Below are 24,052 nucleotides of genomic sequence, written 5' to 3'. Positions count from 1 at the left end.
GAGAACTTGGTGGCGTGCAGCCAAGCCTGACGAGAGGTAGCCACACCAAGCATAAGGCCCCGGGCCGAGGTGTCGACGTGGTGCGCCGCAGCCTCCAGGAGATCCTGTGCCAAGACCCGGGCGTCCTACAAAACCGCTTTGAAATCTTCCAACTTTTCAGTGGCAAAAATAGGACAAAAGACTGCTGTAATGTTTTGAATTGTGCCTTTTAATTAGATACAATATATTCACTGAATTAATGTTTATCCATTCAGTTGATTTGCTTGGTATAGTTCTACTGAATATTATTCAATTGTTGCAACTTATGCACTGAATTAACATTTTCATTCAGTTGTGCTAAATTGAGTCCTCTTTGGTACTGTTAGTGCTGTATTTTACTTTTGCTGTAAAGTTCCTCTTTCTTAAAGAATCTTTTCTTCCTTGATAGATCCTCTTTAGTCTTTCTTGATTGATCCTCAAATTGCTTTTTCTTAAAGAATCCTCAAAAAAATCCTCAGATTGCTTTTTCTTAAAGAATCCTCGACACGTGTTTCCCCGTCTTATGTTGGGACGGTTCTTCAGGAGGTTCTAAAGAGCCGTTTCCATTGTGTTCTTTAGAATACTGAGAGGGAGTGAAACCTTGGGTCGTTTGTATAGTTTCCTTTTCCTCTGCTATGCGCATAGCAAGACGTGTAAGACGTGTGCCGCAAAACATGAAAAAAGAAACACAAGACCAGAGGGAGGAACGCTCAAACAAGATGCGAACAAACCATGAGTGAAGAATGAAAAAACAATTTGAAACTTTAATATAACCATTGAATATAAAAGGAAACTATACAAACGACCCAAGGTTTCACTCCCTCTCAGTATTCTAAAGAACACAATGGAAACGGCTCTTTAGAACTCCCTGAAACACAATCGAGAACCTCCTGAAGAACCGTCCCAACATAAAACTGGGAAACACGTGTCGAGGATTCTTTAAGAAAAAGCAATCTGAGGATTTTTTTGAGGATTCTTTAAGAAAAAGCAATTTGAGGATCAATCAAGAAAGACTAAAGAGGATCTATCAAGGAAGAAAAGATTCTTTAAGAAAGAGGAACTTTACAGCAAAAGTAAAATACAGCACTAACAGTACCAAAGAGGACTCAATTTAGCACAACTGAATGAAAACGTTAATTAAGTGCATAAGTTGCAACAATTGGTAAAACTATACCAAGCAAATCAACTGAATGGATAAACATTAATTCAGTGAATATATTGTATATAATTAAAAGGCGCAATTCAAAACATTACAGCAGTCTTTTGTCCTATTTTTGTTACTTACACCCTGGTCAGCCCTAGGGTGATCTGTAAGTTTGAATTAGCAGCCTAACATAGTACTTTATATATTTATATATTTTCATGTTCAATCAATATACACTCACTAAAACATAAGGGCGCCAGTTACCGCTTTAGAGGCTGAATTTTTTCGTTTCTCAACTTTTCAGTGGAAATAAACTCCTCAAACTCCAACAGACCCTTCCACATTTTCATATTTGCCCCCGCTAACACCAGTTCTGCAATGGCTTGACCCAGCTACAGAGCTGAGTTAGTGAAAATCTTCCTCCCAAGGGAGTCAAGAAGCTAATCCTCTTTGGCCAGAACCTGCGTAGCCGTCGAAGAAGAGGATGACGCAGGTCCAGATTGCAAAGTGGCTGCCGCCACTACCGTGGAGGAAGGGGGCGGACACGACGTTAAAGCGACCTCTTCCGAAGAATGGAGCCTGTAACGTGCGTCAATCTTCTTGTTGACAAATAGTCCAGAGTGTGGCTTTTCCCAAACTTCACGGACCTTGGCCAAAACGTCCTTCTGCAAGAACAAGCCGGTACACTCCGAAGGAGATACAGTGAATGCCCCCGAAAGCATGCCCTCCTGCGGAGTGGGTGCCTCAGGTACTGGAACATCTAACAGACACATCATGTCCAGCACCCGGTCATGAACAGCTCTGACAGAGCGGGGCTGGTCTTCGCTGTCCTGATCACCCTGTACATCATCCGATAGGTCTCGATCAGGTTGAGTCACATCCAGCACCACAATCGCCTTGTCCACTGGGGACAATGGAGGCAGGGGTGGAAAAGTTGGGGGAGGCCCAGCCAGTAAAGGTGGCACCGGTGGAGGCACAGGCATCGTAGCCGGGTCCGTTGGCGCAGGCGGGTATATCTCCCTGAATAAGCCTCAAAAGTACTCCTTCATGGGGTCGGAACGCATCCGTTTTTGAAACTTGCCGAAAAAGGCGTCCTCCGCCGAAGATTTAGGTGCGACAGGAGGAGGCCTCTCATGAGCGGTGTAATCTCCAGGGGCGTAAGGTAGGGGTTGCCAAGAGGGCCCTTCCCCACTGTTGTCTACATAAATCATCAAGGGCGCCGATGCCGCAGGAAGCGAGACATTGTGTGGAAGAGGCATCTGAGCGTTCCAGTCATAAACTGGACGAAACGGATGTGCACAAGGAAACCGATGTTCACCTGAAAAAGCACCCCCTACACCTAGGGCCGATTGCGTAGTTGTAAGGGTTGTATCCAAAATGGGTGCCGTGGTCTTGGCAGAAACGGCTGCCATTTTGTCGGCACCTGAGGAGAACTGCGACACGTGTGGAAGTGAGGCAGGGGTTCCCACAGGTGGGTCAGGGGTCTTCTTTTTAGCCTTAACACAAGGAACCTCGGCCGAGCCGGAACTGTGTGGCCTAGAATGTTTCTGTGACATCGTAACAGCCAAACTAGCCTTCGAAGGAAGGACCTCAGCACTGCTGGTGACGGAGGGATTACGGTCCAAACCTACACTCTGTGCCCCCTCAACAGAACTGGGGTCTCCGCAAGAGCGGGAACGATGAGGAACACACCTCACCGACAAGACCTTAACAGGCCTCTCAGAACTGTTGGTCACTTTAGCCTCTAAATGACAGGCCTCAGACCCGAGTCCGGTAAAAGCCCCCTCACGAGGGGCCTCAAACTTTCGTTCGGTGTCAACAACCTCAACCGAGGTCTCAGGGCGTACCCCAGTGATTTTACTGAAAGCTCCAACCAAGGAGACCTCGAAGCAAGCTCCGGTACCCGATGCCTCAGTAGAACTGGGCCCACAAACAGCCCCCACAGGAGGGGCCTCGGAATGTAATCCAGTGTCAATAGGCTCCTTACGGTTGCCCTAGGAGAAAACTCTGGTAGACTTTTTAGGCCTGAAAGGCACCTCAGGGCTAGCCCCGGTAATAGAGCTTTTGATGCTCCTCCCGGGCCGGGAAGACCCCGGAAAGGAGTCCCCCGGCCGGGGTGCCCTAAAAAGTAAAGAACTCACCAGGTGTTTCTTTTTTTCGCCGATGAAAGTTTGAAAAAGCGCCGGGGGGTATGTTCCAACACCTCCTCCCACCACTCCAAACGACATTGAAGCACCCAGACCGAAAGGGAGTCTCAATAAAAGCACGAGTCCCACCGGAGGTCCGGACCCAAACACTCTAAGCACAGAGGATGGGGATCCGCCCTAGCGAAGCGTCGCTGACAAGAAGAAGAATTTAGAAAGTCTAGTTGAAAAGGCATAGAAGACTACCACGCGACCGCTAAGCCAGAGCAAGAGAGGAGGACTGGAAGGAAAAAATCTTCCAAAGATGCACTGGGCGGAGCTAAGGAGGACGGGATTACAGCCGCATGCGGTACCCTGCGTAAAAAGAGAGGAAGGACACATTTTTGAAAAATGTGATGCTTTTTACAAAGTGCTCTGGTCCCGTCCCACAGGACGGAGGAATGTCCCATAAGTATGGAGGAAAGGGGACGGGACGTGGAAGATATATATATATATATATATTTATAGGCACGTAGTAATAATGGCTCGGACACAGAGCTGGTGTCTAGTGATCTCTTTATTACGTGACCACACTTGCTCTGACTTGAACATACCCCCGCACGTGAAACAGCCCACGTTCGAGGATGGGAAGACATAGACAGGGTAGGAGGGACATAGAAACAGGACATTACAGTAGGGAAGAGTTCAGATTTATTTATCTTCTCCTTAAAACGTTCCTCAACCCAATAAAAGTCAATGGGAAAATAGAATTCTCCCAATTTTCATGTCAACCCCCTCCCCCCCTTAGGTGATCTGTAAGGTTGGCATGTATGCCTGCAGCAGTCCAATGTACAGAACACCATGCATTGCAACTGCACCCAGTATAAACCATATACAACGAAGAGAACAGGAATTCCATGCACCACCACCAGTGCTAGTATTAGAATCCCCCGGTTTTTTCACACCTCCCCTCTACTTCTGACCACACCTCTCGGGCTGCTTTTGCCACTAGACTGACCCCTTCCCCGGGCCCTCAGCCCAGTTGATGTGTGTGCAGTTAGTTCGTCTCTAGACAGGCACTGCGGTGGCCGCCTCAGCGGAACAGGGTCACAGCCTGGCGGGTCCTGGCAGCGCTTCCAACATGGCGGCGCCCTCTACAGGTGTGAGCTGCGAGGATTTCTCCGAGTTCCAGGTACCGGCAGCGAGGAAGCAGGGAACCCAGCTCGCTTTGCTGGGCGGGTGGGAGACCGACACGGGTGAGGCGCCCCCGTCTTATTAGGGGGCGTCCCCGTGTATCGGGGGCTCAACGGCAGTGCTTGGTGCGGCCATTACCCAGGGTGCAGCGGGGCGAAAGTGACTTAGACTGAAGGGCAGCACCGGTTCTTGGTTTGCGGCATGTGCAAGTGGACCAGAGACACTTTAGCAATCCATCAGGGGGGGCAACGGCTATTCAGGTGCACTCCCTAGTGTTCTCAATAGGTTCCCACTTTTGAATGGGTGCAACAACCCCAGAGGGGCCGGGGCCAAGTCTTAAAAATGTAAAGTGGGGGGACTTAACAAACGCAATGGGATGTGAGGTCGCCAGAAATTAGCATATCAAGGTGAAATATGAACATTTCCTTAAATTGGCTTTGCATAACCACCCAAATTGCACAGTCAGAATGGCATTTGCCTTTCATAAAATCAATACACACACAGCTGGATATTTTCTTCTAGCAGTGTTTTTGCAAACGTTAAAAGGTGTGCATGTTTGAAACTCCAAGAACCAATACGATTTTTTTCCCTGGAACTTGTAGTACCGAAATGGGACAATTCACCTTTAGTTATGTTATTTTTCATCAGCGTGGTGAAGTGTCCAGCATGCAAACCTGATGACCGCCGTTTGATCCCTGAGGTCTGCTTTAATGAATACATTCAAAGAGAACATTCAATGTTTCTCATTTTATCTTTCTGAAAAAAGTGGGTGGACTACGCATAGCGATTATACATCGAGTGGTTGAAGGCAGGCCTGTTAAGACGTTTTTATTACATCAGCAGCTACGCCAATTAAGCCATTGACTCTCAGAATAAGACTGCTTTGAAACAACACTGGCAGGTGCTTCCAGTGTAAAGTCCGATGGCATAGCTTGATTAATGAGGGTGGGAATGACACCATTGGGATTATCATGGCTATGGTCAGTCAATGGTGGGCACATAATCAAATAACACCTACAGACTGTGTGTCCCCCATATGCCATTCCTCCCCATCTGTACTATAAAACAATAGTTGCAGCTTATACTAGTAGCCCAAACTAAAACTAATTGTATCTATGGGTTCCTTTCACGGAGGCTGGAGCCTCGTGCTGGGATGAGGAGATAATCCTAACTGTCACAGCAAGGACACTTGACATGTTCTTGAAACTTGTTGTTTATTTTGTTATAGTTACCACAAAGCACAGCCATGTGGAATGTAGATGCCGGAGTCCGGACTGACAACCTGTAATACCATGATACGTTGGGTTGGGTTACAGCGGCACTATGACTTATCGTACATTCTGGAGCACCACTGTCTGTTCTGGAGCACCACCGTCTAACAGTCTCAATATGCCAATTCACTTTAGGGAAGCCCGACACCTGTCAATAATGTCTCCCTTTAAAACTGATTGTTTCCAAAGGACTATATCACACCTGCTGACTTTTGAACCTCCGGTTGAGGAGGGGGATATACAAAAGACTCCTTCTCTCAACGAACAATTACTTCCAGCAACAAGTGCACAGGGTTGTCAGTACCCTTTTGACTTTAATGTGTGCCCCTGCTTGTGAGAACATGGCCCACCTGTGACCTGCCCCAACTCTCACCTGACCGCTGTGCCAGATATGCGAATGAAATGGTGCAGTCGCTTGTCGGTGGTAGCTTCAGAGGATGCAAAATATACTGTATTTTCTTATAGTGTTCGTTGGCAGTAACAGAGCAGGCAGCCTGCGCCTTACATCAGCATGCTGCACAAACTATCCACGCATCGAAAGGCTTCATTAAAGCGAACTCAAAAAGTTCCCATGAGGAGGAGTTTTGGGTGGGGAGAGGCAGGAATGGGTGGGAATAGTCATAGGGATTAGCATGGCTATCTGCAGGCAATGGGTGGGCTCATAACCAAACAACACCTATACACTGTGTGCCCCTCCTCAAATGTCATTCCTCTGTGTCCCTTGTCCTATGCCTCTGTATCTGAATCTGTGTACCCCTTCGCCCATACCAGATACCTGTAACAAAGACAGCTCCTGGTGCAATAGTATCCAAAATGCTCTCCTCTCCAAAATAACCACCCTACAAGCCAAAATTAATGCCAAACAAAACTCTCTCCTTACTAAACCTCCTGCACCTCAAACCACGACCACTTTCACCCAGCCCCCATTTAGCTTCCTTCCGCTTACTATCCCTGAGGTTGAAAAGATTATTAACAACCTTAAACCCTCCAACTGCCAAGGGGACTCCTGCCCGGCACCTATCATTAAAGAATCCGACCACAACCTTGCACCCTTTATTACTACCTTTTATCAACTCATTTCATTCTGGAATTGTACCCAATAATCTGAAGGACGCTTGGGTCATCCCTCTGCTGAAAAAACCTACTCTTGATCCGTCAATACCTACCAATTTCAGACCGATCACCACGGTCCCGTTCCTCCTAAAAATCTTAGACAGAGCGGCCTACCCCCAGATACAGAAATATCTGGAGACCAAAAACCTTCTCGGCACCAGACAATCTGGCTTCAGACCCAGGCATGGGACAGAAACAGCCCTGTTAGATCTGAAAACTCAAATTGAGGACTTAAAAGATAATGGCAAACTAGCCCTCCTACTACTCCTGGACCTTTCTGCAGCCTTCGATTTGGTCAATCACCAAATCCTATGCAAACACCTGATCTGCTGCCCACTTCTCGGAAAATGCCACTAACTGGATCAGATCCTTCTTGGACATCAGACACATGAGAGTATTCTCATCCACTGCTTCTGCTGACCCATCTCCGGTCCCTTGCGGAGTTCCTCAAGGATCGTGTGTATCCCCTACGCTCTACAATGTATTTACCAAACCATTGTTCAATGTGCTTGATTATCTGGGTGTTACCTACACCAATTACGCGGATGACACCCAGAGTCTCATCCCCATCACTGGCGACTACATTGCAGACGCCAAAGCTCTGAACGACGTATACCAAGTCGTCCAAGCATGGATGGCACACCACAAGCTCTGTCTTAATGATGACAAGACAGAGCTCCTCATCCTTGGCACCCAACAAAGACTCAACAAGCTTGACCCGACCTTCAGCACCTTCAACATAGATGGTAACACCATTAAAGTGGCTAAGGAGACCAAAACTCTAGGTATCTACCTTGATTCCACACTGTCCTTAAATTGCCAAACAAATGTAGTCGCCGCTGCTTTGGCCTACACATGTAAGCTAATTACAGCCTGCCGCCCATTCCTCTCCACCCAGAATTGCACTACTCTCGCCAGGACGTTGGTCATGTCTAAACTTGATTATTGTAACGCACTCTATCAAGGGACTAACCAACGCAACCTCAACAAACTTCAGATCTCCCAAAATAATGCTATCGGAGCAGCCCTCAATATTCCGAGATTGGCGTATATTACTGACACAAGGAAGAGCTTACACTGGCTCTCTGTTGCCCAAAGAATCTCGCTTAAATCCCTGACCCTCATAAATGTGTCAACAACCAGGCCCCCATCTACTTAACCTCTCGCTTCTCTCAGTACATTCCTACACGGACTCTAAGATCTGCCCAAGCGCACCTGCTCACAGTTCCTAAATACAACCTACAGACTGCCGGAGGTGCTAGTTTCCCATCCTTGCATCCAAACTCTGGAACTCCATATCATTGTCCATCAGAACCATCCCATCCCCTACGCTTTTCAAACACAAAATGAAGCTTTGGCTCTCCTCTACCTCCCATCCACTACCAGCTTAAGCAACCTGCACCACTACTCCGCACTACTGGCACTTTTACCGCTTGAGAATGTAATTATGTTTTGCCTGTATCTGTAATGATGCCACTTTTGTACCTTGTGCCTTAAGATATGCACCTGTGAACGTAATTTGAATGCCTGTAATTTTATCATCACCATTGTTGTACCTGTGCCTTAAGACATGCGCCTGGTTGCCCTCGGGCCTAGTGCGCTATACAAATAAATAAAATACAAATACTCCAATGCAATAGTTTAGGTTTGCAACACGTTATAGACCACATTAAAAAGGGGAGACCAGTTAAGTCTCGGGTAGAGTTTAAACTTTTTTGTGTATGGCTACCGGGCCAGCCATTCCACAGGGGCTTTGTTTCTTCAGTCAAGGCTGGCCTTTTAGCAACCCAAGAGAAATCTCCAATCGACCAGCTCCTGCTGACTGTCCCCCGCTTTCGGCACTCCCGGTTGGGTGGCAGATCCTTTTCAGTGCTGGCTCCCACGCTGTGGAATGCGCTGCCGCTGCATGTCAGGAGTATTCCGACACTATCCGCCTTTCGCAAGCAGTTGAAAACGCTTCTGTTTTAGCTTGCTCTCCCTGCCTCCCTCTCTAGCAGCCTGCTGCCTAGCACGTTGTTGCCTTCGGGTTTTTGCAGTGCTTTACAAATCTAGCATACAATACAATATAGATGCACAACGCCACATGAAGTGATGTCCGCGGACGTGAAGTCACAGCAAAACTCGCTTGGCAGTAGAACATGTATTCTTCTGCTGCAAAGTAGTATTCTTCTAGGCAAGAAACGTTAACTTCATAGTAATGTTGACACACTACCCCCTAATTTATGCAGAACTCTCAACAGTCTGCAATTCCGGGCTTTTAACTTGTATGTAAATTTCCTTTTATAAACATAGGACCGGAATATGATGTAATAAGTCATTTAGAACGCGCCTGTGTATAAGTGTTTCTAGCCGCGACAAGACAAGGATGGGAAGACAGAAAGAGGACAAAACAATGATCTTACTAGGCCTTGTCATTCAGATCGCACAAGTGCAGGAGGGAGGGGAGGGCTAAGGACTAGGAGGTGGGGAGGGGAGAGTGCAATGGAACACGTAAGTGCTGCCAGGGAGGTGGCTCATAAGTGCAGGGATTCCGGGGACTGTAGGGTTGCAGCTACAGTCCCTAAGTGGTTGGGAAGCCTGGAGGCAGTGCAAGGGCAACTGGGCGTGCAGGAGCCTGGTCCCGTAAGTTCAGTGTGTGGCCAGGTAACCAGTTTGCGCAGCAGATGGGTATCAGCAAGGGAGAGGGAAAGCGGAAGCGAAAAGGAGGGTCTTAAGTTGCTTCCGGAACCTTAGGTGGTGCTGCTCAAGTTTGAGAGAGACAGGGAGGCTGTTCGAGTGAGGCCCCAGCCGAGGACTGTGATTTACCCCCACTTTCTGCCTGGAGAAGTGTCTGACCCTCAAAGAGTTGGAGGTGGATGAGCGGAGGGCTCAAGAAGGAAGATCCTTAGGAAGAGAAAGTTGGATGTAGTGTGGTCTCCAGCCCCAGAAAGCCTTGTGGATGATGCAGAGGGTCTTGAACTTGACCCTTGCACCCACAGGGAGCCAGTGGAGAGATTTGACGGCTGGAGAGATACGATCCATGGGCTTGAGGCCAAGGACATGTTTTGCAGTCCTGTTCTGGTTTAGTGGTAAAGGGCGAAGAGTAGAGGCAGCACATTTAGAAAGAGGCTCTTGCAGTAGTCCAGCCTAGAGAGATCTAGGGCTCTGGAAACTGTGAGATTCTGGGGCAAAGTGAGAAAAAGAAGAATACCTCTGGGGAGGTAAAGCTGATAGTGTGACTTCTTGGAGACATCAGAGATGTGAGGAAAGAAGCAGAGGGTGTAGTCAAAATGACACTAAGGGTTCTTAGCCTCACAGGAAGGTGCCGATAGAGGGCCTGAGGTGGGCAGCCAGAGTGAGAGAGGGACGGCGGGAGCCGGTGTCCCAATGAGGATGATCTCGGTCTTACTGGCATTAAGGCAGAGATCGTTGGAGGGCCACCATTCCTGAATTGCGGTCACAGTCGGTATGAGAGAAGGAGCAGAAGAGGGTGAGGGTAGCCTGAAGGAGAGTTGGGTGTCATCTGCATAACACTGAAAGTTAGAACAGAGGGTAGAGATGCAGTGGGCCAGAGGGGCCAGTTAGTGGTTAAAGAGCCAGGGAGAGAGAGATGCAAGAGAGGAAGGACCCCAGGTGGACCTGGCAGTCGATCAGAGAGAAAGGTCAACCACGCTAGGGCCTGACCAGTGATACCCAGGTTGTCACGGAGAGAATTGAGCAGGATGGCTTGGTTGACTGTTTAGAAAGCAGAGGATAGATCAAGCAGAATGAGGATAGAAGGAAAGTTATAGTCTAGATTAGAGAGCAAGTCTTCACATGTTTTCAGGAGAGCGATTTCCATGCTTCTGGCTGCTCTGAAGCCAGACTGATGGTCATGGAGACTGCCAACAGATTCAGTATGTAGATTAAGCTGGGAGATGGCCATTTATGAGGGATGTCAATTTCTATCAGAAATGACTCCCCCCCCCCCCCCTAACACATTTACAGAAGGCTGATGCATTTCTGCGAAGGGTACCTGTGCAAAGATGAGAACATTAATGAGGGTATAGAAAAGTGGTCCATGCCCGTAACAAAGAATGACAGAAAATATATATAGAAGAAAACAGATGACTTCCAAAAGTAACATTACCTCCACATCCCTCTTCCTCGTCTCAGTACTTACTTATGAGGCACCAGCCTCCATGGCAGGAACCCTTTTTCTATTTATTCTTTCTCCATGCCCCTCCCCTACACCTGTGAGTTAACACTCCTGCCCCCGATCGTAGCATGCTGCAGTTTTTTAATGTCCCTGACTTGCGGCTGGGGCTCCGGTGGGTAGCTTTGTTGCTGCCCGTGGTGATCCTGTTGCTGCTGGGCCTAGAGGGGCAACCTTCCTGGCTCCCCTACAGGTTTGCCGCTGGGCTGCATGTGGGGTATAGCGGCTCCTGGAGCCCCAGCTGGGCGAGGGGCTCTGGGTGAGTGGAGTATGGAGTCAGCGGTCTTTGCTGGTTGGGACTGTTGAGGCGGAGTCTCCCGGAGGGCCTTTCTTGAGCAGAGGGTGCTAAGCAGGAGTACGCACCCCTGGGTTGTGAGCTGTGAGGGGCAGAGGGTGCCAAGCTGGAGGACAGCAGCTTTTTTGCCTGACCTGGGGCGTGGAATCGCTGCACCTGGGCTTGCAGGTAAGGAAGGTGTGGACCTGAACACAGCGCTGTTGCGTAGGGCTTGGTGCCCTGCGGGGTGCTTACAGGGTGCTAGTCACGATGCAGCGTTGTCTTCTGGTCCTGGGTGTGGGTTGCCTCGCCTTGGGTTGCTAGGTATGGAGGATGACGTGGAGAGCAAAGGCCATTTGGCACTGGCTCGGTGAGCTGCTGCGTGTCAGCATAGGCATAGTTGCTGGTCAGTTGGCTGGTGCTGGGTTCCAGAATCTTAGTTTGTTTCAAGCGCTATGGCTGCTGCACACGTGGTGGTGCATAGGCACCTGTCCCATCTCTTCACTTCCAGCTTGTCTTCTCCAGAGCAGAGTTGGCATCATGTAAGGGCGGCATTCGGAAAAGCGGTTGGGGGTGATTTTCAAGATGGCTTTCCATGACGACTCCACTTCATCTTTGTCCTCTTCAGAGTCTGATCCGGCAGATGGTGTCCGTGATTGGGATTATTTGGACTTGGTGTCGTCTGTGTCGCGGGTCCTGTTGCAAGTGGCTGTATAAATGGGGTTTTGTGGATCCACTCCTCCCCTGGTTACTCACGTCTTGAAGCCTGACCTCCCTCTCTTGAATGAGGTGGTCTTCTAGGGATGGCAGGGCCAGGAAACAGCCTGTGTTCCTCGGTTCTTGACAACACTGTACCCTCTGCAGGTTGGGGACGACTCTCCCGAAGGCTGTGTCAGTGGCTTTTCTTCTGCCATGTCTGGTTGGGAACGCATCTGCCTGCCCAAAAGTGTTTGTGCAAGACAGTGAGGATGAACAAGTTGTCTCCAATCTGTAAGGGGTCTACGTGGGTTTCCGTCTTTTCTTACAGGCTGCGGCCTGTGCCTCTTACATGGCAGAGGTGTCTTTGGGGTCAGGTGTGAACCCTGGCATGCACCTTGGTGGAAGGCATAGGTCCTGGACGTGCTGATCAGGTTGTTCGGATCTGGCCTCTGCTGAGTTGACAGTGGTGGCAGTAGCCATTGGGAGCAGCTTTTGCAGGCTGGCGCCATGTGCACGTTGGGAATTGGTTCGCTGGGTCCCATCCCAGCACCATGGCGAAAAAGGATTCCCTTTGCGGGGGTTGATGTGGTTTGGCAGGGTCCATGTGGTCTTCAAGGCTGATGCCTGTGTGGTACTACCCAGTGCTCCAGATAAGATTTGGAAGTGGGAGCATTTTACTCCCTATTTTTTTGAAGTTGGGAGTAACATGATTTTTTTAGGGGGTAAAAATGCAAGTCCAATTTCCAATAAGAGTATTTCATAAGCGAGTAATACGGAAATGTTTTTGTAATATTTATTTCTTTTCACCCACTTATTCATGCACATTAAAAGATACAGGTTTACTTCTTCCAGTCAGTTAAAATAGTAGTTTCTTCCTGTCGTACTACATGCACTTCTGGTCCAAACATATTCATGGAGCTGTGAGGGTGAAAGCAGGGGCGCAAGATTCTGTCTTTTTTTCCTAATTTTTGTTCTGAGTATTTGTACTCCCTATTTTAATTTTTTGGGAGTATTTGCCAATTTTTAGGGAGTACAATTGGCTAATGCACCCCTTATCTCTAGGGCTGGTACTACTACCCTGAAACCCTGGGCCTCGTGTCTAGGCATCCAGGTCTGACAAAGGGGTATGGCAGTCTCCAGAGCTCTGGTTCTCTTGCGGCTGGACTATTGTAACAGCCTCTTTCTAAATCTGCCTGCTTTTACTTTCTGCCCTCTGCAACTTATCCAGAACAGGACTGCGAGACTTGTCCTTGGCCTCAAGCCCAGGGAACGTATCTCTCCAGGACTGAAATCTCTGCACTGGCTCCCAGTGGCTGATGGAATTAAGTTCAAACCCCTCTATATCGTCCACAAGGCCTTCTGGGGTCTGGGGCCCAATACCTCCAACTCTCTCTTCCTAAATATCTTCCCTCCCTCGCTCTTCGCTCATCCGCCTCCAATTCCCTCAGGGCCGGTCGCTTCTCCAAGCAATGAGATGGTGGTAGATCTCTTTATTCGGCTGGTGCCTCCCTCTGGAACAGCCTCCCTTAAACTTGAGGAGAGCCATCTCCGGAAGCACCTCAAGACCTTTCTCTTTGCTTCAGCATTTTCTCCTCCTCTCCTCTGCTGACTTCCTGGCTGTAACTAGAACTGAACTGGCTACCTGGACACCCTCTGATCTCGGGCCCAGGTCCTGCCCCCGCCAGTGTCACTCACCTGCACTGCCCACCTGACACCCCCCGCACTTGGGGACTGTTTCTGTATCCACACAGTCCCCCTACCCGACACCTGATGCCCGCACTTACCCATGCACTTGCCACATGCTGGCCGTTTACTTACTTACTGTTATCATCTTTCCCATTTACTGCACTGTCCCTTCCCCGTACTCACACACTTAAGTGATCTCATTTATCACCTGGCCTAGTAGGATCGTTGTCCGTCCTCCCTTTGTTCCCCTCCGTTGCCTCATCATGGCTCGAAACACTTGTGTATAGGCGTGTTATAAATGCCATATCATATCTTTCTAGGCTGACCTGCAGTAGTTTTCGGCCGTAATGGGGATTGTGAACACAGCGGATCCAGAGGACATTGGGAAGGGCACTGTTTCCCATCCATATGCTGTACTCCTGGAATCAGGCCTGTTGAGGAAAGGCTCCAGTTCTTTTCAGAGGCCTGGGTGGACTTGATGGTGCCCAGGTGCTGGTCTGACCGACCCGCCATGCATGACAACATACAGCGTTGCTGGTCGAGGCGGTGCTATGGGGAGTTCTGCAGGGTCTGTACAGCACATGTTTTCTACGGCCTTGTTTCTCATCCTGCTGTCATCAGGGAAATGCTGGCTTCTCCTGGACCTGGCATGGGTGCACCTGCATGTGGTCAATTGGCATTTTGTGTTGGAGAGCCTCCATAAGATATTCCTGCTGATATTAGACAGGGACCTCTGGCATTCCTGTATCTGCAGGATGCATAATGCCATTTCCCCGCTTGGAAAGCCTGTCGGCAGTTCCTGAGATTTGCAGTTGTTGACTGTCAGTATCAATTCCAGTCTCTTCCTTTCTGTCTGAAGACGGCTATCACAGCAAAACTAGCACTGATCTGTTTGAAGTCACTGCAGCAGCACATGAGCAAAGGTATAGCCCAAAGAATATCCAAAGCCCTGATGGAAACAGGGCTCTGTGTCCTCCAAGGGAAATCCTCTGGGGAAGAAAACCCTTTGTAGACTCAACAACAGGACCACCGGTAATCCAGCACCACAGTTGGCACGATGGCTTTGAGGAACGAGAATCGCTTCCAGGAAGAAGAGGAAGATTGCTAAGCAACAAGGCGGGTTTGGAGCAAGAGACAAAAAAAGGAGCCATGTAGCCAGGAACAGGGAGAAAGCAAAGGATAGGGCGCTCTTAACCTGCGACGGAGAGGTCGGGATTCGGGACCTGGCCCACCTCATTATGGATTGGCTGCAGACTGCGTCAGGTTTTGTTTGCGGATCTAAGGTTGTATGGTCTCTTGTATGCTCTTGTTCTGCTGCACATGAGGCTTCTCCTTTCGCACCTATGCAGGCACTAGTGGGTGGACTCCCAGGTGTTCATGAATCTTGTTCCATTCCCAGGGGTCCTGGAAGGTCAGATCCAGTGGTGGTTGCATCCCATGAATCTTCTGTGTTGGTTTCCTCTCTGTTAGCCTTGTCCACTAACGGTTACTGCTGATGCTAGCTCGCTGGGGATGCAGGGGCTTTCTGGTCCTCCTGTTGGAGGTCCTGGCTGCAGTGGGCAGGGCTCTGTGGTTTTTTGGATCAGATCTCTGGGTGAGTGCTGTTGTTTTCACAGTGGACGATATTTCTGCCGGGACGTATTTCAATGGCATATCTAAACAGGCTTGGTGGTACCCGTTCAAGGGGTCGGGTAATGCTGTGCTGTTCCTGCGGGTGAACGATTTGGTGGCGGACCGCCTGGCCAAGATTTTTCCGTCCGCATCTTCGGCACTGAAGGTAGGATCTGTTTTGGTTGCTTGTCAACAGTTTGGTTCTCCTGTTCTGGACTTGTTTGCCTCCCTCTCAATGCGAAGAATGTGTCCTATCCCCATCCTTCTCCAGCTCTTGAGGGAGGGGTTTGCTTTGGGCCTGACCATGTACGCCTCACGGTCCCTTTGGGTGGATATCGTGGCTGTATGAAGCACTTTGGAATGAAAGCCTGAGGATGTGCATCTGGTGCATGGATTGTTGAAAGGGTTAACAAATTCCAGACATTGTTGGGTCTGCCTCAGTGGGGCTTGGCCCTTGGTTTGACATTGTTGCAGCCTGCTCCCTTTGAGCCATTGCAGCAAGTTGACTTGAGGTTTGTGGCCCTTCAGGTGGTGGTACTGATAGCTTCTTCCTCGGCTTGGTGGTTGAGTGCAATTGGGGAGCTTTTGTTTGAGGCTCCCTACTTGGAGGTTCACCCTGATGTGTTGTACTTGGGGTGTTACCCAAATTGGCAGCTTGAAGTGTCATTTGGCTTCCTCGTTTGGTGGAGGTGTTCTGAGTGCGGCACTTTCTTTTCTGGTGGTGGCCTTTCTCTTTCCATAAAGTGGTGGCTGGGTTTGTGCACAGCATCCGTCTGATTTCAACCCATTCCTTAGAGGGGAGTGTAGGGGGGGGGCAGGGCTTTGGTATGCCTCATACAGGATGAGGAAGAGAGACGTGGAGGTAATGCTCTGATTACTTACCAGTAGTCTTCAGTACTCCTAGTCCTGCTCTTCCTCATCTCTGCACTTAATACCCACCTCTCCTTCCTGTTTGGGGTTGGAATGGGTCTCTGCATCTTGGTGGTGAGTTGGAGGAAACTATGGCATACTGGGATGTGGGCAGTGTTATACTCCCGGGTACAGGGGAGGGCCATGGAGAAAGAAGAAATAGAAAAAGGGTCCCTGTCATGTCTGGTCCCTCATAAGGCCTAAGATGAGGAGGAGCAGGACTAGGAGTAAAGAAGATTACCGGTAAGTAATCCGAGCACTGACCTAAAGGGGCAAATGCTTCAAACTAAACAAGACTACTATACAAATAGCATCACTGGATGGAGTGGTGGGTTCCGGTAGGGAGGATGGGCGAGAAGACGAGAGTAGCTTCCTCTTTAGCAAGTAAGGAATTCAAGCCAAGCTTTGAAGAGATCCATATATTTGATTGGCTTTAATTGGGATGGGCCGCACGTTCCAGTGAAGTTAGGCTAGCAGGGAGAAATAGCGGTAACGAGAGGAGCCAATGGGGTCGTATGAACAAGGCAAGGAGCAGGAGGGACCTGGGAAGGAATATTAATACATTTTTTCAAACGTACATTTTCATTCATGAAAGGTGGAGCTGCTCGTTTCAGAGCTGCCCTTTGGCCAGTTAACCTTCAGGACACCTAATTCTGTTTCTCGGTTTGTATTGCCATGTGCCCCAGACCTACAACCGGCCTATTTGACACTTAGGATGCCGCTCTCGCAAACTCCACAAGGTCCTTGCCGTTTAAAAATGGCCCTCCTGTCCTCCCACTTGTTCTATCCCTTATCAATACACGTTCTCTGATGTCTCATGGGGTGGAAGTTGAAGACTTCCACACACAGTCCTACTATGACCTTTTGGCTATCACTAAGTCCTGGCTTAGTGACGCCATTTCAAATTAAGCCACTTTGACAGTTCCCCCTGACTGTACTCCTGCGGGCCGACCGCAAAGATGCTAAGGGTGGGGTGTTGCTCTACTCCTCAAGGATACATTTCAATGCCACCATTTGCCACATAGCCCCCCCGACCAGTGCGAATCACTAGTGGCTAAATTAAAAATCAAGGACAATACTACCCTTACTGTCATTATCTACCGGCCACCCAGACGCCTCCCATTGTTCAAGGAACAATTGTTACACCTACTTAAAAAAATATAGAAATGCGCCAGTTGTCCTACTAGGCGACTTCAACCTCTGGGACAATGTGCTAACTGATAAAGCTGCCGGTTACTTCTGGCTGCACTCGCCACCATGGGTTTTATCCAACAAGTTAAGGAACCCACTCGTATAGGAGGCCATACTCTTGTATATTCCTTCACCAGGCGCCTGCCTCTACTCCATCTATTGCCGTTTGTCCCTGGTCTGATCGTTCTCTGCTTACTCTCTCCATCAACCTGCCCGCCTTGCACCCCAGAGTGGATGTCATTCCCAGACTGTTCGTTAAGACTAGAAGTCTCAAAAATCTCGCCCCTCAAAAGCTCTCGCAGGCATTGAGTCTTAAGCTAGGTGACATAGTGAACTATAATGGTTCTCCTGTCCTCTCTGCCCACATAACAAACACTGTTGATTCTGTCATGGATGATCTTGCTCCTATTACCACTAGGTGTGTCAAGCTCGAAACTCTGTCCCACCATTGGTTTAACGATTACATTCTCGCCCTTAGGCATCGTAGGAGAGCAGCTGAACGTGTTTGGTGGAAGCAACCAACACCAGCTTTGCTCTGACTATACAAACTGGCAATGAAAAACTTTAAGGCTGCCGTGACCTAAGCCAAATCCACTTACTATAACAACATAATTCTGCAGGCTAAATCAAGTACCAAGGATTAACACCCACATTAAAATCGGCAAACCCCAGGATCCGGCAGGGTGGCAAACAATTCATGACACCTTCATATCCAGAATCGCCACCCATCTGCAGTCTAGCATTTCTCCTAGCGCTCCTATTCTCACACCCTTACCTGCTCTGTCCCCATCCTGCACAGCTTCCACAAATCGCCATGCCACGTCAAAGACCATTTTTTTTCTTTCACTCCTTGCACAGTGGCAGAAGTTACTCAGATCATGCTCAACATGAAACCAACCACTTGTAAGTGTGGTTCCTGTCCCTCTAGGTTGCTGGTTAGCTGCCTTGATATTGTCAGCCCTTGCATTACCAGGCTTATTAACCAGTCATTCCTTGAGTGTCAGATTCCAATGGATCTCAAAGAAGCCTGGATCACTCCCCTCCTTAAAGACAATCTCGACCCTCTCTAGCCTAAACACTACCGTCCTATCACTTATGTCCCATTTCTTATCAAGGTCATGGATTGGGCGGCATATCTCCAGCTTCAAAGATTTTTTTAAAAAAAAGATTTTTATTAATTTTATTTAAACCAAACAACAATACAAACCAAACACGCAGTGCAATTTACAACAGTTCCATTATTCACCCATTAATCTTGGTCACTGCTCCCCCCCCCATCCCACCCCTACTTCATGAGCCTCTTTGTTCCTTGCATTCCGTATCTGCTGCACGCGGCAGGGTCTCGCTCCCCTCGGATTCTGTCAGATACAATATTTTTCTGAACAGTTCTGCTATTAGTAATTTCCATGCCATCAGGGTACCCGCTTCCTCCTCCCCCCTTATGCTGCTCGCCTCTTGCCATACCATTGTTTCAGCCTCTGGCCATTTTTTTGCAACTCCTTCCACCACACCTCCACCCGCGGCTTGTGACATGTCTTCCATCCCATGACAATCCTTCGTTTGGCAAGCACATATGCCAAATCTTTCAGCTTCCCAACATGTTTAAGTTTCCGTGATCTGGCGAACCCTCCCAGCAAGCAGGCCGTAGCTGTATTTATGGTGATCGTTACCCCCTTCTCTGCTAGTTTTTGTGCCACTTCACCCCAGAAACGCTCAATTACTGTGCATGACCAAAACATGTGTGTCATGTCAGCGTTTTCTTTGTCGCATTTGGGACACGCCTGTCGCCCAGCATTTTTAAACTTAGATATCCTCAGAGGAGTCACGTATGCTCTATGCGTTATATGCAACTGTATTTGTTTTAGTCTAGCATTTCTTGACACCTTCTTGTGGTATCCCAGGGCATGTTCCCACATCCCATCCTCTATCGGGGCTCCTACTTCTGCTTCCCAATCTAGTCTTGATTGTGTCAGCTCCTTTCCAACCTGAGTCATCACCATCTCATACAGCCTAGAAATCTCACGCCCCCCCCTTCCGATATGTCATATATTGCCCCAATGATAGCATCTGGTTCTTCCGCCAGTACTGTTTCAGGCCACGTTTTCCGAATTTTCTGTACCATTCTATGATACGTAACATATTGGCCTGTATGTAATCCCGCCTCTTCCCCAAGTTCTTCGAAATCCTTAATGGTCCCCTCTTGCCAAATGTCCCCCAACGTTACCAACCCCACCGATTCCCAGTAGGTCCTGATAATCACCCTTAACTGCTTAACTCCCCCTGCCAATGCAACCAGCGGTACCTGCGGGGAGCATGGGCATGGGTCGTCCATCATCTGCCATGCTCGACGCCACATTTTCCACCCAAGCATCATCATCCCAGGGCGCTCATTCATTTCTGACTCAGGAAGCCAGATAATTTCCCTTAAGTAAAACTGGGTACAATCATGCTCAAACAAACTTAGTTCACGGGTCGCTTCATCGGAGAGCCATTTGGCCACATATTGTAGCAGGCTCGCTACATAATAAACCTCGAAATTAGGCAGTTTGATCCCCCCTTTATATAGAAGTTCTGCAACTTCCATAGCGCCACTCTGTTCCGGGTACAATGCCACAGGAAGTCCCTACACATGCTGTTCAGTTTAACAAAAAACTTCTTGGGTATCATCTATGGAATATTACTAAAATAATGTAAAAGCCTAGGCAGGACCACCATTTTTTAGCATTGCCCCTCTTCCCATCATTGCTAGGGGCAACTTCTCCCAGAACCTCATGCATTTCCCGATTTTCTCAATGGTTATCTCGGTGTTATGCCTATGTTCCTCTTCTGCCGTATGGTACACGTCTATTTCAAGGTAACGGAAAGAACCAACCGCCCATGGTATTTGTAGCACCGGTAATCTTCCCTCAGGGATTCCCTTATAGCTACCTAGTGGGAAAATGCTAGATTTATGAGGATTCACTGCTATCCCGGACAGCCCCGCATACCTCTCCATCACTTCCAGGATATACTGAAGATTTTATTCTGGGTATTTCAAGTATAATAACAAATCATCCGCATATAAGGATATCAGGTGTCGTACCCCCCCCCCACCCTCAATACCTATCGTATCATATTGTTGCTTGAGGTATATTGCCAGAGGCTCCAGGGCTAGAATGTAAAGCATCGGGGACCAAGGGCACCCCTGCCTGGTGCCACTACTAAGTTGCCATCGCTCAGATATCACTGATCCTGTTCGAACTCTGGCTAGGGGCTCACTGTATAGCATCTTCGCCCACCTGATGTAACCGGGCCCCACTCCGTACCCTCCCAGGGCCGCCAGCAGCCATGGTCACTTGACCGAGTCGAAAGCTTTTACTGTGTCTAGAGACACAATCGCCATCTCGCCTTCAATCCCTCCACCCCATTTGACCACCCGGTGGAGCCACCTGTGGTTGTGAGTTATGTTCCTATTTGGGACATAGCCAGTTTGGTCTGGGTGTATTAATTTGCTAATTACTCTTCGCAATCTGTTTGCCAGGACAGCCGTCAATATCTTACTGTGTGGTTCAGCATCGACAAAGGTCTGTAGGAACCACAGCCATGCCCCGGTTTGTTGGGCTTGGGAAGTGGTATTATGATCGCCTCTCTGAGCGACTCCGGCAGCCGTTCTACCTCAAACGCTTCATTAAGCATTTCTAACATTGGGGGGAGCACTTCCTCTCTATATACTTTATAAAATTCACTAGGGAACCCATCTGCCCCCGGGGTCTTACTAGTAGGCAACTGCCTCACCACCTCTTCTAACTCCTCCAAAGTAATTGGTGCATCCAGCTCCTCTCTTTCCTCTTCACTTATCTTGGGCAGTCCTATATCTTCTAGTGTTTCGGCTATCTCTTCGTGGCTGCTTCCCTCCTTATCCCCATATAGCACCCTAAAGTAATCCGCAAACTCCTTGTTGACTCCTTCTTGGGTGTCCGCTACCCCACCATCTTCCCTCGTTATCGTTCTGATCGGGGGTCTGGGAGTATCACTCTTTTATCATGGCTAAAAGCCGTCCTGTTTTGTCCCCTCCCGCATGCTGTCTCGCTTTACACTTTGTGTAATTGAGGTTGCAGAGCCTTTCCCAGTGTTCCGCACACTTCTGCTGTAGCTTAAGTACTAGCTCCATGTCTACGCTGCCACTTTTTAATGCTCTTTCTAGTTCTTCTGCTCTTTGTAGGTCCGCCAGGACCCCGCCCTGCAGGCCCTTTGACTTAGCAATGGCCACCTCCCGCATCACTACCTTAAAGGCTTCCCACAATGTACACGCCGAGTCAACACTACCAGTATTCAACTCGAAATAGTTAATAATTTCTTCTTATATCTTCTCTAAAAACTGGGTCTTTGAGCGCCTCTGCTCGGAGGCGCCCTGTCGGAATCTGCGCCCTCGGTGAGCAGTATTGCCACCCGAGAACCAGGGGCGAGTGATCCGAGAGGACCCTCGCCTTATATTCTATCTGAATGATCTCTGCCATTATATCTGGCATGGCCAAGATGTAATCAAGCCTTGTATGCAGCTGCTCCGGGGCGGAGTAGTGCGAGTATTGTTTCCCTTGGGGATATTTTATTCTCCACACATCTACCAAGCCAAAATCATCTAGTAGCGTCTTTAATGCTTTAGCCGCTGGGGTGGGCCTTTCAATCCTGCCATCTGATCTGTCTACCTTGGGGTTCATTACACAATTAAAATCCCTGCCCCAGATCACCGCATTACCTACACACATACTGAGGTTGGTGCACAAAGTTCTGAAATATGCCGCCGTGTTTTGGTTGGGGGCATATGTATTTACAATGCTTACCTCTTTATTCTCCACCAGCCCCCTTAATATAACCATCCGCCTCCACCACTTCCTGCCATAGTTGGAACGGGACTTGCGGCGCCACCCAGATGAGCACTCCTCCGGCATAGGCAGAGTATGACGAGCCCACCACAATCCCTCTCCATATCTTCCTTACCAACTCCATCTTTTCCCGCGTCAGATGCGTCTCCTGCAACAATTCAATATCTATCTTTTGCCTTCTTAGATACAGCATGACCTTATTCCTTTTCAAGTAGCTGTTAAGTCCCCTGACATTCCACAAGATTATTTCAAGATCACCAATGGCTGGTTGATACTCTTCTCCCTTACCTTCAGCCGATCCCGCCCGCGCAAAACAAATACAACCATCTGACTCTTCTATGTAGGCTCATGTTCGAACTTAAACTCCCCATAACTATATACACACCAAACTTCCCGCCCTCCTTCCCCAACAACACCCTCCCCAACTGTTGCCCAGCTCCATTCCTGGATCTCAGGCACTCCCACATTTAGCCCTGTCTAGCACAAGCCTATGCTCGGGGCCCAGTAGGGTGAAGCCGCCCTAATGGCCACTCAACTACTAATATTTTGCGGTGGGTTGCTTCCATCCTGTTGCTCCTATTTTCAAGTTTATTACGCTTTATGTCAATGCTATACAGCTCCCACTTGAATTTTACCCACTATATTCCAGTCCATGCCGAGCACAAAGCTACACATTGTTCATCCGGTCTCGCCTTTCCCAGCATAACCAGGGTCACCCTCCCACTTACCCCCTCAATGTCCGTGACACCAACTCTTCAATTGTCATGCTCCTGCCGGTCGCGGTCCGCCTCTTGTTCTGAGCAACCCTGCAGGTCCAGCCATGACACCACCTCCTTTGGAGTGTCGAAGAAAAGCACTCTGCACTTATATAGCACCTTCAGCTTCGCCGGGTACAGGAGCATGTACTTGATGCCTGCTGCACGCAGCCTCCTTTTGACGGCCATGTAGCTGTACCTCTGCCTCTGCACCAGCATCGTGTAATCCGGGAATGCAGTTATATTGGTGGATGCTCTCTCTATTGTTCTGCCTTTACGAAAATATTTCAGGATCTTCTCTCTGTCTTTATAGTTCAGGATCTTCGCGATGATCTGTCTCGGCGGATCCCCCGGTCGCGGTTACCTCATTAAGGCGCGATGCGCCCGCTCCACTGTGAACCCCTGTGAGAGCTTGTCTGCTCCTATCTCCTGGAGGATCATGTTCTCCACGTAGTTTGTGGGGTCTTGACCCTCCTCTCCCTCCGGCAGGCCCACCACCCGTATGTTATTTCTTATCGCCCTTCCTTCCGCTTCTTCCACCCGATTTTCAAGATTGGCAACCTGCTGTTTTAGCACATGGACCTTTTTTGCATTATTCGCGCTGACATCTGTATTGGTCTTCACTGCGCTTTCCAGACCACTCGTTCTCTCTGCCAGCGCCCTGACGTCTTGTCGTAGCAGGGTAAGTTCAGTTCCTACCGCATCAATTTTGTTCTCTAGGGCAGTACGTAGGTCCGCCATTGCCGAGCCCCCATTTGGTGCTCAAGTCCATTATAGCCTCCAGGATCTGATGCCTGTCTCCTTCTGGGGCCTCTTCCGCAGGAGTCGTGGCTGTGCATTGTGCCGATGTTGTAGGGGTCCTCTGCGTTTTCGCAAAGACCTCCATTGTGGGTTGTTTGTTCTTGGCTCTTAGTCCTTTCACCGACATAGCACCACCCTTCACACGTGTCTAGCTCCGGCTCGGGGCTGTTGTTGTGACATTCCCCGTTCCTTCAGTCGTTGGGGTTGCTATTTTCCAACTCACATTT

General features: G+C 48.9%; 1 protein-coding gene across 2 annotated transcripts in view; it reads left to right on the top strand.

Moving 5' to 3' along the window:
• Window positions 1-4,324: 4,324 nt before the first annotated feature.
• Window positions 4,325-24,052, top strand: part of MIX23 (mitochondrial matrix import factor 23) — a 137,640-nt gene continuing 117,912 nt past the window's right edge. The window contains exon 1 of one of the 2 annotated variants that reach the window (XM_069635815.1): window positions 4,325-4,477. In XM_069635815.1, coding sequence (XP_069491916.1) covers window positions 4,427-4,477 — 51 coding nt within the window. In that variant the 5' untranslated portion in view covers window positions 4,325-4,426. The remainder of the gene's footprint in view (window positions 4,478-24,052) is intronic. The other variant, XM_069635816.1, reaches the window with a different exon arrangement.

The sequence above is a fragment of the Ambystoma mexicanum genome, chromosome 7p, assembly GCF_040938575.1.
Source record: "Ambystoma mexicanum isolate Mex_15411 chromosome 7p, UKY_AmexF1_1, whole genome shotgun sequence".
Lineage (NCBI taxonomy): Eukaryota > Metazoa > Chordata > Amphibia > Caudata > Ambystomatidae > Ambystoma > Ambystoma mexicanum.
Note: the sequence above shows the minus strand (reverse complement) of the source record. Positions and strands in the feature narration are given on the sequence as shown.